The 16,046-nt window shown below is 43.2% G+C and overlaps 1 protein-coding gene across 2 annotated transcripts in view; it reads right to left on the bottom strand.

Annotated features, from left to right (window-relative positions):
- Positions 1–16,046, bottom strand: part of SLC25A13 (solute carrier family 25 member 13) — a 139,031-nt gene that overhangs the window by 97,245 nt on the left and 25,740 nt on the right. For both annotated transcript variants that reach the window (XM_089776701.1, XM_075922333.2), the window contains exon 2: positions 4,200–4,253. Coding sequence is in view for 1 of the 2 variants with exons in the window: in XM_075922333.2 (XP_075778448.1) it covers positions 4,200–4,253 (54 nt within the window). In the remaining variant the exon portion in view is untranslated. The remainder of the gene's footprint in view (positions 1–4,199; positions 4,254–16,046) is intronic.

Below are 16,046 nucleotides of genomic sequence, written 5' to 3'. Positions count from 1 at the left end.
GCTGTCCCCCTGCGGGCGTGCTCTGCAGCTTTGCTCCCCGTCTCCCGACCAGCAGACCAGGGAGATGGGGAGCAAAGCCTCGGAGCACGCCAGCAGTGGGACAGCCGCGGCGCGCCTGGACTGTCCCACTGCCCGCATGCTCTGCGGCTTTGCTCCGCGTCTCCCAGGTCAGCAGACCAGGGAGACGGAGCAAAGCCGTGGAGGACTTGGGCGGTCCCGCCACCCCCGTCTCCCTGGTCTGCTGGGGGGGGGGGGGTGCAGCAGCTAGTGCCCCCCCCCCAGCAGACCAGGCTTTGCTTGCCTACCCCTGGGGTAGAGCAGCTGGGGGCTGCCGGGTTGGTCCCGCAGCGCTGCTCCGGACCAACCCGGCAGCACCCCAGCTGCTCTGCCCCAGGCATCCTGATTCAGCCGCTGCTGGTCAGTTTCAGCAGCAGCTGAATCAGGACACCTGGGGCAGAGCAGCTGGGGTGCTGCTGGGTTGCTCCAGTAGCGCCGAGGAGCCGTGCTACTGGAGCAACCCAGCAGCACCCCAGCTGTTCTGCCCCAGGCGTCCCCAAGTCAGCCGCTGCTGAAACTGACCAGCGGCTGAATACAGGAAGCCCGAGGCAGAGTTGCTCTGCCCCAGGCTTCCTGGAATCAGCCGCTGATCAGTTTCAGCAGCAGCTGACTTGGGGATGCCTGGGTTTCTTAAGTTGAATCTGTATGTAAGTCAGAACTGGCGTCCAGATTCAGCCGCGGTTGAAACTGATCAGTTTCAGCAGCGGCTGAATCTGGACGCCAGTTTTGACTTACATACAGATTCAACTTAAGAACAAATCTACAGTCCCTATCTTGTACGTAACCCGGGGACTGCCTGTATTTGTATGTGTGTCTTTTAACACCTTTGTAAAAGAAGATAACATTCAAGAAATCACTCCATCTTACCATCTCTCCCACTCTACCTGTATAAACTTATCTGAAGGGAAATTTTTCTCTGCATCCAAATCCTCCCTGCTCATTACACATTCCTACTTTTTTCCATAGGGAAGCACTAGCTATATACTGATACAGTAATTCCTCTTTTAACATGTGCCTGCTTAACACGCTTTCGCAATAGCATGATCTTTTTTTTTTAGGGAATGTTTTTGGAATTACACGACTGTCCCCGGAATAACTGATTTCTCCGGCCGGCTCATTGCCAGAGGCTGCGTGGGGCTTCTGGGCTCCCTGCAAAGTGGCGGAGGGTTCGCCACTCACCGCGCCGTTCCCTGCTGACTCCCCCTCACTGGATGCCTTGCTCCCTCTCCTCCATCCCCACTTGCAGGCTGGTGGCTGGGTTTCCCCAGCGGGCCCGTCGCTGGCAGCTGCAAAGGGCTTCCTCTGCCTCCTTGCAAAGCTGTGGAGGGTTCACCTCTCGCCGCGCCATTCCCTAGCAACCCCCCCTACCCACTCTCACCGAACACACTGCAGGTCCCAGCAGACCCGTCACAGGGGAATACTCCCAACCCAATCCCCCTCCCCTCTTCACCTCTTCCCTTCCCCAGAGCTAAAAACACCTCCCCTCCCTGCTGTAACCCAGTCCCCTCTCTCCCTCAACCTTATGTCCCAGTCCCAACAGACACCACCACTTGAAACGCAACCCTCAACTTTTCCATTATTTTCAATGGGAAAATTGACCCCTCATAACACGTTTTCACTTAACATGATCACTTTCTGAAACATATCTATAGTGTTAAATGAGGAATTATTGTATATCCACTGTACTGTTAAGACCTAGTGCATTATTTTTGTAAAAAATATGTTAACTGCAGCCAAGGATAATAATCCAACCAAAATACATAAGCACGTACTTAGCATTAATCATATGAGAAATGAGGGTGAAATCAATGAGACTAGTTTCATGTGTAAGTGCTTTTCTGGGTCAGGGACTGTAGTGAGCCAGGGTGCCCACTCATGGACCCTAAGGGGGAAGAACTCCTCTCTAAACCTGCGTGGGAGGGATCCAGTCCCGCCCCTTTAACTACCTGGAAGCCAAGGGGCAGGGTGAGGGGTATAAAAGCACAGCTCAGAAGCTCAATAAAGCTCCTGGAGGAAGCAGAGGCCTGCCCTGAGCTCCCAAGCTACCTTGCAGAGGCTGAGGTCTGGACCACCGGGCCCCTGATTGAAGAGAAGACATTCTTTACCCTGCCAGAGGGTGCAGATTAAGATGACCCTGAGAGCCAGCAGCCCATGTGGGGGCAGGTAGATACCAAGGGGAAGTCAGAAAGTGGCCTAGGGGAAGCCGACGACTTGTCAGGCTGATCTTATAGAACTTTAGAGTGGGTCAGCATGTTGCAGGCAGTTTCCCCCTCCCCTCTCTTGCCTGGGGAACTGTGTTTGTGTTGCTGCCCTCCCTGAACCAGGGCCTGGGCCTTAACTGTGGAACTCCATTTGTGTTGCTGGCCTGCACTGAACCTGGGCCTGGACTTATCGGCCGTTGAACTACTACTTGTTTGTCTCTGTTTGCTGGGCCCATCCTGTATACCGGGCCAGGGATTTAAAGGGGACTGCTGGGCATTTTACAAGTTTACAAGCCAGAGCACAGGTCTGGGGCCCAGGGCTAAGCCAGCTAGCTTACAGGGACTAAAGAAAAAAGGTAACAGTGTATTTCACACTTCCTTTTTCAGAGCCCCTTTTCACTAGGAAGCAAAACAGAGGTAGTAATTCTGTTGCACCTACAACTCAGTTATCGGTTTTCCAAGATTTGCATATATTTCTTCTTTTACAGCAATCTTGCTGTATTTCTATAGCCACTTTAGATCAGCTGATGTAACATCTCAACTGAACTGTTTTGTTCTCTACCTTTAAATTAGACTTATAGCCAAATTTTGAAAAAGAGGCTTCCATCTGTATACACAAACAATTACAGTAGAACCAGAGATTTACGGACACCTTGGAAATGGAGGTTGTCCATAACTCTAAAATGTTTGTAACTTTGAACAAAATGCCGCTATGGTTCCACTAGTTTACACTCCAAGCCAGGTTCCAAAGGTACTTCTTTCACTGACCCAGAAAAGGTTGCCCCCCACTCGGGATTAGGGTGAGTAGATAAAACAGGACCTCCTCCTCCCTGCCATGGAAGGAAAGGTGAAAGCAACACTTATGGCTTACGGGAAAGAAGCCCAGACCCCAGTGCTATTCCTGCTCCACCAGTCTGTGGGAGCTCACACCTTTGCCTATCAATCAATCTCAGTTACTTTATCTATTTATTTTCTAGTTTTCAATGGGTGTAGAGACAGGCAGCCCAGATGTGCCTACCTTTAAGATGCACTACAAGCATAGTACTGCAGTTTATTTGTCCTTTTTTGGGGGGGGGGGGTCTCTGCTGCTGCTTAATTGGTTACTTTCAGTTTCCCATGCTGTCCAGTTGACTGGTCACTAATTCCGATGTTTGTATCTTTGAGGTTCTTTTCTTAAGCACTATTTGCTATACATTAACACAATGATGTTTAAGTATAGATAGGCATGTGAAAGCAGAAGTACGATGAAACCCCCTGGCAAATTTTATCCTTAATAAGACTTGTGCATATAAAGTCTTAAGCCAGAAGTAGTGGTATGAAGATATACCATCATAAAATGCTGCTCTTTTTGGGAACACAAATAAGGAAATGTACATTTTTAGTTAAATCTTATTGCTTAAGGAGATGGGGAAAAAAATAGTGATTTTTCTAAGTTTTCAAGTCCCATTTCTGAAATTCTTGGGGGAAGATGATCACTGGTCCTGCAAGTATTTCCATGGCACCATGCTGAAGTAACATGAAACTGACAAGTATAGCAATCACTGTGCTGATCCTAACCATACCTCCACGGGACCAGATGCAGATCTGTAACACCATGGAGGGTAGAAAACCACTTACTCAGTGGTCTAAGAGCAACACATCTTCACCAGCATTTTTACCCTGTGGAGGAACATTTTTGAAACTCCCTTCCCTTTTTCTGAACACTCACTTTCCAAGATATTAATATTTCCCTGGGCCAATACAATAATCACTCAAGAATGTATTTGACTTCTTGGTGAGCATTGTTCAATTTTGATAGTTGTAGTTAAGTCTAACATGGTAATAATACAGTGAATGATTAATGGTTGGAAAAAAAACCATCAAGAATTGAATGCTACAATAAAGGAGCAAAGATATAAAAATTTTAGTCAGAAAGGGTAAAAATATTTACTTTATACATACCTTCAAAAATATTGTTTTCAACTCAGCTGGATCAGCTCTCTTGGTTAGAGCCACCTACAAGTAAATATATTTTCATTAATAGGCATATTTTATACAAAAGGTGTCAACATGCCATTTAAAAAGGAAGAATTCAAATAATAGAATTAATGATTAAAATAAATGTTCGCCTTAGGTAAATTAGTGACTGATTTAGTTGGCCATGTTTACTAACTTAGCATTTACGCTAAGTAATTCAACATTTTTGCTGCAAATGTTTCTTCTATGCATTCTTCAATTCATGAAGCTGCACTAATAGGTTGCATATCTGCCAAAGTACCAAGTCACTCTAAAGTACTAATCTGCTGTAACTAAGCATTTATACCATGCTCATCACATAGTTTTGCACTTACTGCACCTATTATCTCAAGATTTCAAAGTGTTTTGTAGGACATATTATCCCCACTTTACACTGATGAATTACTCAAGGGAAAACAGAAAGGAATGGAAGGATAGAATTAAAACTTTTGTCCTAATCCTCTACTATAATCATACACCAGGCTGAAATATTTACTTTCTAAGTCCTATCATTTGAAAATGTATGGTCTTGCACCAGAGTTTGATACGCCACAGTAGGGATGTTAAAGTGTATTAGTGTAAACGTGTAACTGCTGGATTATTCAGTGGCTACATATTTATAAACAGATGGGGAAGTGAAGGCCGGTGCTTGTAGGGAACTGGTGCCAACTCCCATTCCCCTCCCGCCCCCCGCTCCCTCTGTATCAGTGGCATCAGTGAAGGGGTAGGCATAGGCACACCAGCTCAGCAGAGATCAGGTACACAGGTGGAAGGATTGAGACACCCTAACATCAACCTCCCACCCCCTGCTCTGCACAGCAGACAGGATGCTCCCAGTCTGGAGCAAACTGGCTAGCAGCAGTTCAAAAGCAAGAGGAGCAGGGGGAGAGTTAGGACTAGCCACAGGCTGCAGGCAGCTATAGAGCAGCAAGGAGAGGAGGAAAATTCTTGCTCCAGGCATCTCCCCGAGCAGGATGACCTGGTCCACCCACCCTGGCTCTGATCCTCATGCAGCAACAGCAGACAGGCCCTTCCTGTTCCCAGGTACACCCTGCCATCAGTCCCACTACACCCACAGCCCCACCTGGCACCATGCAAGCAGTTTGGGCAGGAGCAGCTGTGGAGGGGCACCCAGCCCCAGAAGCACACAGCAGCAGCCTGGTGAGCATAGTACCCTGGTGTGCAATTAATGTTTGTTAAAAATAATGATTTTTTATTATGAGTTAAATGCAGGTATTAACTGTGATTAACTGACAGCCCCATTTTGGACAGATTCATCCATTATGGATTAAAGGAAAATACAAGTCTCATAGACTCATAGACTTTAAGGTCAGAAGGGACCATTATGATCATCTAGTCTGACCCCCTGCACAGTGCAGGCCACAAAATCTCACCCACCCCTCCTAGAATAATCCTCTCACCTATATCTCAGATATTGAAGCCTTCAAATACTTTGAAGACCCCAAGATGCAGAGAATCCTCTAGCTGTGATCTGTACCCCATGCTACAGAGGAAGGAGAAAAACCTCCAGGGCCTCTGCCAATCTACCCTGGAGGAAAATTCCTTCCCGATCCCAAATATGGCGATCAGCTAAACCCTGAGCATGTGGGCAAGACTCATCAGCCAGACACCCAGAAAGTTCTCTATAGTAACTCCTATCATCCCTCCATTGACCTATTTCCCACCGATAATGAATGGTCAATTAGTTACCAAGATCATGTCGATATCAAGTAAAATCTTGTGAAGGTAAAAACGGGTCATCTATTTGGAAACTACATCATAAGTTATTGCTTCTCAGCTAAACAAACATTTAACTGAACAGCCCAGCCTGTCTGTCACCCTAATCCTTCCTATTAGTTCTAGGGAAAATGGGGGCATACGTATTAGGGATGTTAGATATCGTGTAACACTAGTCTACAATTTTTTAGAAGTCGTCTGCTTCAGAGATAAAATGTGCTATTTATTACGTATTTTGATGTGCTGAATTCAAATATGACAATTAAAACAACTGATTGGCAACTGTTTCTAAGATATGTAAGTTTTTACATTTTACGTCTGTGTATATTATGTAGATAGTAGAGTTTTAATCATAAATTGTAAAACTACATCTTTTCATGTGTTTATGGTTGCTTTACATGATAATATTTCACCTGTCCTGTTTATGTAACACTTTAAAAATCAGCAAAAGGGTTATATAAATAAAATTTATTACGAAACAAAAGGCAAAAACTATTATGTACATAGTTAGTCCTATTCAGTGTCTACTTGGTGCTTCTTGGCTTGTCTCTTGTATTCATTAAATGGAGCATCTCTTGTCACTGTCCAGCAATAGTCTGCAAACATTGATGGGCTCCATTTGCCCTGATAGCGTTTCTCCATTGTTGCAATGTCCTGGTGAAATCGCTCGCCATGCTCGGCGCTCACTGCTCCGCAGTTCGGTGGAAAAAAATCTAGATGAGAGTGCAAAAAATGTATCTTTAGTGACATGTTGCAACCAAGGCTTTTGTATGCCTTGAGGAGGTTTTCCACCAACAACCTATAGTTGTCTGCCTTGTTGTTTCTGAGAAAATTTATTGCCACTAACTGGAAGGCTTTCCATGCCGTCTTTTCCTTGCCATGCAGTGCATGGTCAAATGCATCATCGCGAAGAAGTTCATGAATCTGAGGACCAACAAAGACACTTTCCTTTATCTTAGCTTCACTTAACCTTGGAAATTTTCCACGGAGGTACTTGAAAGCTGCTTGTGTTTTGTCCATGGCCTTGACAAAGTTCTTCATCAGACCCAGCTTGATGTGTAAGGGTGATAACAAAATTTTCCTTGATTCAACAAGTGGTGGATGCTGAACACTTTTCCTCCCAGGCTCCAATGACTGTCGGAGTGGCCAATCTATCTTGATGTAGTGGGAATCTCTTGCACGACTATACCATTCGCAGAGAAAACAGCAGTACTTTGTGTATCCAGTCTGCAGACCAAGCAAGTGTTGCAGCATGTGTGTGGGGCCCACCTCTTGTCCTGATCTCCAATTTTGCAGCCAAAATAAAGGTGATAGGCTTTCTTAAACCACAGTGGTTATACTGAGCTTTTGTGATGCAAAAGTCACTTCACCACAAACATAGCAGAAGTTATCTGCACTGTTCACACAAGTACGAGGCATCTCTGCTCACTTTGGCTAAACAGAAATGTGTCCCTTTGCAAAATCAAACACTGACAAATAAGAGAGCACGACACTGTATGATTTCTAGAGCTGATATATGGCAATTTGTTCATCAGAGTGATGTAAGCTTCGTTATGATTGCATCATCCATGACTTCTAGGAATAACATGATGCAATTCATATCATGTATGACGCAATACCAGCTTCAGATTGCATCATTCATTGTTTTGCCTAAAAAGCAAGTAATGTCCAAACCCAGTCATAGATGTATTCATAGATCCATTCAAAGATGTATTTTAGTCATTTCTGGCTTAAATTGAGATCCCTTCCCTTTATAACTCACTTATCCTCCGCCATTCGCAAGTCAAGGGTCGTAAATACTGACCCAATAGCATTTCTTGAAAACTAGAGCCAATCAACAATTTTAAGCATCATTTTCGTTCTCAGTTACCCAGAATTGGTAAAGTTTGAATACATTTATTTCAGAAGCATTTTGGCTGTAGAGCAGTGTAATTGATTAGTCATGTAACCGCATGAAACCTTAATGGTTACACGACTATGTGATAGTCCCCTGGGTAGGGAGGGTAGCAACCAGAGTGTTCCCAGCCCCACTCCCAGGGAGCCTCTGCCACTCCGTGCTGCTGCCTCTGAGCTCGGAGCCACCGCGTACAGAGGCTACTGCCACGAAGCAGCTTATATCCAGAACGGGCCCAGCCTCACCGTGGACAGAGGCTGCTCTGTAGAATGCAGAGCAGCCTCTGTCCGAGAGGAGCTCAGAAACTGTAAAAAAAGAAATTTCTTAATTATGTTAGACGGTGAAAAAAGTGAAAACTTATCGAAAATTGTATTTTGGGGGAAAAAAACTATGTGTAAGTATTTTTTCAAACTATAGAGTGGCTCTAGTGATTATTTTGCATCATCAGGCAAAACAACCAATAGGATAAAAATGACAATTACTACCTACTCTTAACTGAAGACACTTTTCATTACGGGGTCTAGGCAGAGACTCCATAGATTTTAACTATTTAATTACTTTACTTTGAATTATACAGCAGAACCTCACTTATGGAGATTGTCCATAATTCTGAGATGGTCTGTAACTCTGAACAAGGCACTAGGGACTTCAATGAGAGTGTTGGAGGGGAGAGCTCAGGGCTAGGTGGAAATTGGGGCTTCTGACCCTAAGGGGCTGTCAGGGCTCCTAGACAGGGGCTCAATGCTTCTGCCCCCTGGGAGTACCAGGGCTCAGGACTTTGGGGGGGGGGGGAGGGAAAGAGTGGATGGAGAGGGAGAGGAGTACTGGAGCTTGGGACTTGAGCCCTGCAGCTCCATTTCTGGCTTCAGCCATGCAGTACGGTATTTGCTCTCTCCCCCCCTCCCCCCCCGCCCCCCGCCTGCCCCATCTACACTGCTGCCTGACTGAAAACTTCCGGTTTCACAGGGTGTCTAAGAGACTGGCAAGTTCAAAACACTGAGGTATATGTCTTTGAGGTTCTACTCTAAACACAGTTTTCACTCCCTCTCTCTCCATGACCTAAAATGTGCTTTAAAACATCCTGATTAAACTTTCTGTGGGCTTTTGCGTCTCATATTTTCATGACTATCGGAGAAAACAAACTTTTATTTAAGGACAAAATGAATTAGATTCAGTGACTTAGTTCAACCAATGCTCTCCGCCTAAGGAAGGAAAATAATTAGTCACTAGGACTATATGCACAATTGTGAGGTTGAGAATCTGAAAACATGAATAATCTATCGTCATCTTTTATTAAGATGATTTATTTATTTGAGAGCCTATGATCAAGGTCATCTATGCTCAACAGAAAACTAGATCTAATTTCTAGAGAAAAGACTCTTGATTTCTGCAGCATTTCTATTAGCAAATTAAATTAAAAGCCTGAGTAATATAATTAGTACAGCATTACATGCATCATTAATTTTGTCATTAAATTCAGTTTTATGCTACACCCATGTTATCAATTTGTGGAAAAAATATATTGGTAGAAATTGTTGGGTAAAGTGGGGGAAGAGATAAGAACTGGTAGTTTTGATAGCTATATAGGTTGGCTCATAAAGATTCAATTTCAATGGCATTAACAACTTCAAGAACAATCTGTGCTAGATTTCTCAAACTCCGGCAGCCATTTTTAAATACATTGATTAGATTCGCTCAAAGCAGATTTCACTGACGTACTGAGGGAAGCAGCTGGAGTTCACACATACAGCTATGATTTAGTCATAGGTATTTTTAGTAAAGTCATGGACAGGTCACAGGCAATAACCAGAGTGTCATGGCTCAAACTGTCAATAACTTTTAATAAAAATACTCCTAAGAGGGGCAAGGAGCGCTGCCATGGATGCTGCTCCTCTAGAAGAAAGGGGGTGTCCAAGGTAGGGATGTAAAATTTTGATTATTTGACTATTCAATTAGTCGATAAGGGCGCTTCTGTCTTTGAAATGTTGCAACAGCCCCAGGGTTTGAAGCATCCTCTTCTCTTCCCCCACCCTTGCTGCCCCCTTTCTGATAGAAGCAGCAAGAGGGGAGATGAGACTAGTCAACTAGCATTTGCTTATTGGATAGTCAACTAGTCATCACATTTCTAGTTCTGGGGCCCCACCACTGTAGTGAAGAAAGTGGGAAGAGGAGCCCACTGCAGGGCATCAGTGCTGCTCTCAATGCACTGCTCTGGGGTAGCACACAAGACCAGCTACCTGAGACTGCCCACCAAGGGTCAGTCATCTCAGCTGCTGCAGAAGTCATGGAGAAAGACTCAGTGTTATTCATGAGCCACCTATAAAAGCCAACAGTTCAACAAGACTGCTGCCAGTGCAGCTGAATGAGTGCTAGCAAAAGTAAAAATATTTACAGTTATTTATTTCCTAATCCAGAGAAGGTACAACAGACACACAGGCCTTGCCCACATCAGTGAAAGGGCCTGTTGCCCCACAGAGATTTTGTCCCGTGTAAAAAGGGTTTTGATCACACTTCCAGGATGAATAAAAATCAATGATTTTTAAAAAAATTAAAAATCAGATTTTAATTTAAAATCAGATTTTTGATAAAATGCTTTTTAGAGAAAAAAACATCTAAAGATAGTTTTAATTAAGATACATTATAGCTCAACAATATCTCATCATGAAATAGGGATTATAAATTCTAATTCTACAGCATGAGACAATATATTCATGTAATGTTTAAGAGAAGTTTTGTAAATTAGTTTCAATAGTTCATGTAGTAGGGACCTAATCTTACAGGGTTCCAGAGACTTCTGTAGAGATTAAGTTAATCTTTCTATTTACCCAAATGGTCTCATTGCTCAGTCTAGAAGATACCATCAGAGATCCTTAGTTTTGCAGTTCTCAATCTGTGAATTTGTGTCTCTAGAGAACATGCTTGTTAACAGCAAAAATGTTTTTAAATAAATAAATATATAGAGATGAGAATTAACAGACCTCAACTCTATTGTCCTTCTGAAAATTTGTGTACAGAAGTCAGTCCCTCACCTCTCCCTGAAAGTGCAAAGTTCCAAAAAGTTCAATGTAAAGAAGATGGTTGGGACCACAATAGATCTGGAAAAGAAGAAGTCTGGAAATAAATGTGAGAAGAGAGGGGCAGGCAGTAGAAACAAAAGCAAAACTGTTTGAGCAGCATATTCCAGAAGTCTTGAGGTCTTTCTAATTGTAGCCTTCATTGATTTTAGATATACCATTCCCTCACTAGATGGGAAAACCTATAATGGCAGCAGGCCGAAAAAGAAACCTAGTTTGAGAATATTTTAATGAAGTTCCTCTACCTAAGGGTAAGACAGGCATGCGTGTAAAATGCAATCAGTGCAAGGCTTGGCTGCCTAAATAAATCATCATCATGAAAGTGTTCATTCTCAGGAGGAAGCGGCATTGAATATGATAACAACATGTCTGAGCATGCAAGATCTTCAGGTTGGTAAACTTTCTTAAGGACTCCCTGGTTTTCCTTCTTGACTATTCTTCAATTCTCATGTTTGAGCAAAAAATATAAACTGGTACTCTATGGTACTACCATTTTAGATGCAGTGGTGATAAAAATAAATAGCTGAAATTGGCAACTCTTCCTCTTACACTTCAGCTTTAAAGTAGTACTGAGTGTCAGTGAATGCAATGAGTAATACTAAATGAGCAGTATGGTAATAAATAACTGCACTGACTTCTTTCGTGTAGGAGAATCCATCCTCAACATACAGGATTCTGAAGACTATCCACCCTCAAGATCACCATTATTTTCTATAGTTTCAGATTTCTGCCAGTTATAGTGTTTGTCACATCATGTATGTCAAGTTGCTACAGATGATATACTGTGACTACAAGAAAAAAATAAATCTCAATCATCCAGAAACAACTTTAGATAAGTTTGTGGTAAGAACCAGCAGATTACAAAAAGAGGAAATTGATTAAAAAATTGCCCTGTTTATGTAACAAACTCTCCTTTCCATATGATTGAGAATCCACACTTCATTAACATGGTTCAGTCATTAAGACCAGGATACAGTCCACCCAACTGAGCAGATGTTGCTGGTAAATTGCTGGATAAAGTGTATGAAAGAAAAATTGAAGTGTGCCAGAAATCTAGAGGGTAAAGCTGTTAGCCTGAGTCTTGATGGATGGAGCAATGTCCACAATGATCCTGTGTATGTGCTTGTGTGACAAAAGAAGGGAATACCTTATAGAAACAATTGATACATTAGGAAATGGACACACAGTAGAATACTTATAAGTAGTAGTAGTAAAAGCTATAACAAACTACTTGGAATACTTGAAAGATCGATGATTTCATCAATGCAGATGATCTTGCCACCAATGCAGATTGCAGCTTTTCCACACTGTCCTGTTTTCCACACTGTCTCGTCCATGTCCTTCCATGAATCCTCCATAAAGGATCCACCAGCTCAATGGACTGTGTATCCATCTTCATGACGTACTCTGGACAATAGGTGTTTTTCATTCACTTTGTTTTTCCAGTGAGAATGGTCAAGCCAATCTCCTTCGCATTCTTACTGATATGGTTGAGGAGGGTTTGCAATGTTTTGACACAATTAGAATGATGTTATCTGCGAAAAGGAGCATCTGAAGAATCTTGCCATCAATCAAAAATACATCTTTCACTTCTATCTTCCACAGAAAGTTGGCAAACTACTTTGGCGAATGACCCCCTGCTTTATGCCTCGCTTAACTTCGATGGATCATCAAAAAGTGTGATTTCCATAGTTGCAGCCATCATGGAATCTAGTATGATTCTAACATACACTAGGGAAACCCTCTGCAAAAGGAAAGCATTTAAAGTTGCATTTTGTTACACCAAATCAAAGGTTTTATTGAAGTCAATGAACAACAAGCATAGTGGGATCTTGTACTCTCTGTGTCTTTTGGTAGATGTGGTCCACTGTGGAGAATCCCCTACAAAAGCCTGCCTGTTCCCTTCTCATGTTTTCCTTGAGGACTCCCTCAATGCTGGCAATCATTCTCAGAAAGACCTTATAAAGATGAGAAAACAGGCAGATGGGTTAATAGTCACGAATATGTTCTCAATCACCTTTTTTTTCAGCAGAAAAACAGTTTGCTATCTCTTCCAATCTTTCGGAATTCTCCCCTCTGTAGTGTATCTTGAGAATCTCTCATTAAGTGCTTTTAAGAATGTATCACCTCTCATGCAAAGTTCTTCAACATGTACTTGGTCTAAACCTGCTGTGTTTCCCAACTTCATCTTCTGAAGAGCTGCTGCTATTTCTTCATGGAGTACACCAGGTTCGGTCAGGAGTGATGGACCCCAGGCACAATGGCTTCAAAGCTGTTGCTAACTAAAATAGTTTGTTATAAAAGTGCTGGCAAATTTGTTCCATTTCACATCTGTTTGTCGTTCTTCTACTGTCTTGGTCAACAAATGCACTTGGAAGAGTTTGGCTTAGCTAGATTTCACACCAAGCTCTTCACAAATTTGTTTTCTCTTTGACTGCCTTTTGCTGTTTTGCAAGGCAATACTGCTCATAATCTGCTATTATCTTTCTTCTCAATGTTTTACAGACGAGCTTATACTCCGGACCAGTATCACCCTTGGCTGCCATGTCTCTCCATTTGACAAGAAAAAGATCAAGTAAGACTGTTACTGGACTCCTTTGGCTTCTTCACGTGGTAGCAGTTTTACATTTGTCGAACTTCGCTAAAAAGGGGTAGTAATCGGAATCAATTTCTTCTATTTCATCCATTTCCAATTATTCAGAGTCGACAGCATATTTAGACAGATCTGAATAGAACTGCTGTCCCTGCATGCAGTGCCTAATTCATACCTTTATTCTATTCAAAATTATGTTTATTTTGACTCTTGTTCTAACCAGTTGATGATTTGACTGTATACAGATGGCTGATTCTGAAATGACTATTACATCTGTAACCAGTTGTCACGTTACTGGATCTTGAGGGGAGCAGCCAGATCACTGATGCACCCATAGGGTGGGGGTGTTGGCCCCAAGAATGGTATAGAAGGGGGCCATGTGAGGTATTGAATAGAAGCTTACTGTCTGCTGATCCTGTGTATGCTATTTATGTGAGTGTATAATGTCTGTGTGTGTAGGTAGGAATCTGTAATCTGTGTGGAAACTGAATATTTATCTGCATGTGGTTGAGCATTGGGCAGAGCCTGGCCTATGGACATGCTAATTAGTGAGGCCCTGTGGGACAATGGCACTCGATGGGCCAAGGACACACCTAAAGCATGAGGGCGGAGGCCTAAGAGCTGCAGCAGAGAGAGGCTGACGGCCAGGTGACCGGCTGCGGCCAAGGAGAGGCCAGGAAGGATGTATAAAGAGGCCATGTGGGGGACTCCATTTTGTTCTCAGCTCAGCACTTCATCCCAGAGGCAGCATTGCAGGGATCGAAGGGCCCGGAAGACCTGTGAACCCATCCTGATGCTAGGATGTGCAACAAGAACTTTTAAACCAGCAGCTGTAACATTTCTGCTAGAGCCTGCATCGAGGACTGGGAGTTTCGATGCATGTAATGTATGATTCTTTAGCAACCTTACTCTCATGCTTTTCTTTCTTGTGATAATAAACCTTTAGTTGTTAGATGCTAAAGGACTGGCCCAGCGTGATTTGTGGGTAAGGTCCAAAGGGTAAATTGACCAGGGATCTGTGGCTGGTTTCTTGGAACCAGACAGAACTTATTCGGGGTAGGTGGGATTGGGTGCTAGGACCCCCCACCTGTGTATGAGGCCCGGGGCCATCTGAGGCACGGATATTGCTGGGGTGTCGGAGGGGTTTCGCTCAGGAGGCTTCAGGCAGGCTGCTGGAGCGCTCTGTGGGACTGGTTTGTGGCCTGTTTGGAGAGGTCACCAGTCTGGGGATTGTAAGGAGCCCCAAAGTTGAGCAATTCACCCTGAGCGGACACCCTCAGCTGTGCCCAGACACGGCCCGGTCCGTCACACCAGTCAATGCCATTCGGTGCTTGCCAAGTCCATCACCTTCCAATCCTCTTCTTTTTCTTTTCCAGATTATGAACCAACAGGAAAATGGAAGATGACTGAGCTGACTGCAGAAGCCAATATTGTATGTTTCTGATGTTGATCTGGCCGACATAGTAAATTTAATTTTTGTTTTACAAAAAATATGTATTTCATGTAACTATTTTAGTTAAAACAATTTTAACAAAAACAAACCTGATTTCAAAAAACCTGAATGTATCTAAATTAAAAAATTCATACACTTGTTTTGTTAAAATATTATATGTTTACTGTTGAAGAAATAAAATGCAGAATATGTTACTGCTGTTTTTTTAATTAAAAGCAATCTAAATGTCTGTCTGGTGATGTTCTCCTCTTAATAAACCCATGGGGCTGGAGCATACAAAATCTACTAACCTGGGCTCCCAGAGGCTCTGGTGTGCAAAGGGAACATGGGACAGGTCTTTTTCCTTTTCAGTCAAGGGCTTCTCACTTTACTTCTCACTTGTGTGTGGCCCCCGACTGATTTTTCTGGGGGGCCAGCAGCCCCCGACCCAAAAAGGTTCTCCACTGTGGTATCTTGTGCACCAGTGTTCCCTCTAAGCTGGCAGCACAGCTTCACAGGTGATTAATCAGCCCTGCCCAGCCAGTCAGCTCCATGCAGGAGACCTGAGCCTTTGACTAGGCAGGGCTGATTAATCACCTGTGAAGCTGTGCTGCCCTGCAGTTTAGTGGGAACACTGGTGTGTACCTTCTAAAAATGAAACCTACCTCTATTGCTGAGTTGTGAAGAATGTGTATTAAGGTTGTAACAACCAACAAGAATGCACTTTTATGTAGATAACCATGATTAAATTGAGTCTTCCTAACTTGTGATTTAAATCAAATCCACCCTGCTGAAAACTGCTGCATTCCAGGTATGTCAGTGGGACAGCTAACATGTTGGCTGACATACTAGAGAAACTAAATGGAAGAGTCATGTGTAGTTTTTTGGGAAAAAGGAAAAAATGAATGCTTCCAATCACTTTAGTTCTAAAATGTTCCACCTTCCCAGCTGCCATTACTTCCGATGTATCATCGGGCACTATCCAGGCTCCATAAATCCAGTGATTTCATACATGGTATGCCTACAATTTCCCAATACATACTCTCCATTGGAATCTCTACAT

The sequence above is a fragment of the Pelodiscus sinensis genome, chromosome 2 (genome assembly GCF_052426305.1).
Source record: "Pelodiscus sinensis isolate ZL-2025 chromosome 2, ASM5242630v1, whole genome shotgun sequence".
In the NCBI taxonomy this organism is placed as follows: Eukaryota; Metazoa; Chordata; order Testudines; family Trionychidae; genus Pelodiscus; species Pelodiscus sinensis.
This window is presented reverse-complemented; position numbering and strand designations above follow the sequence as displayed.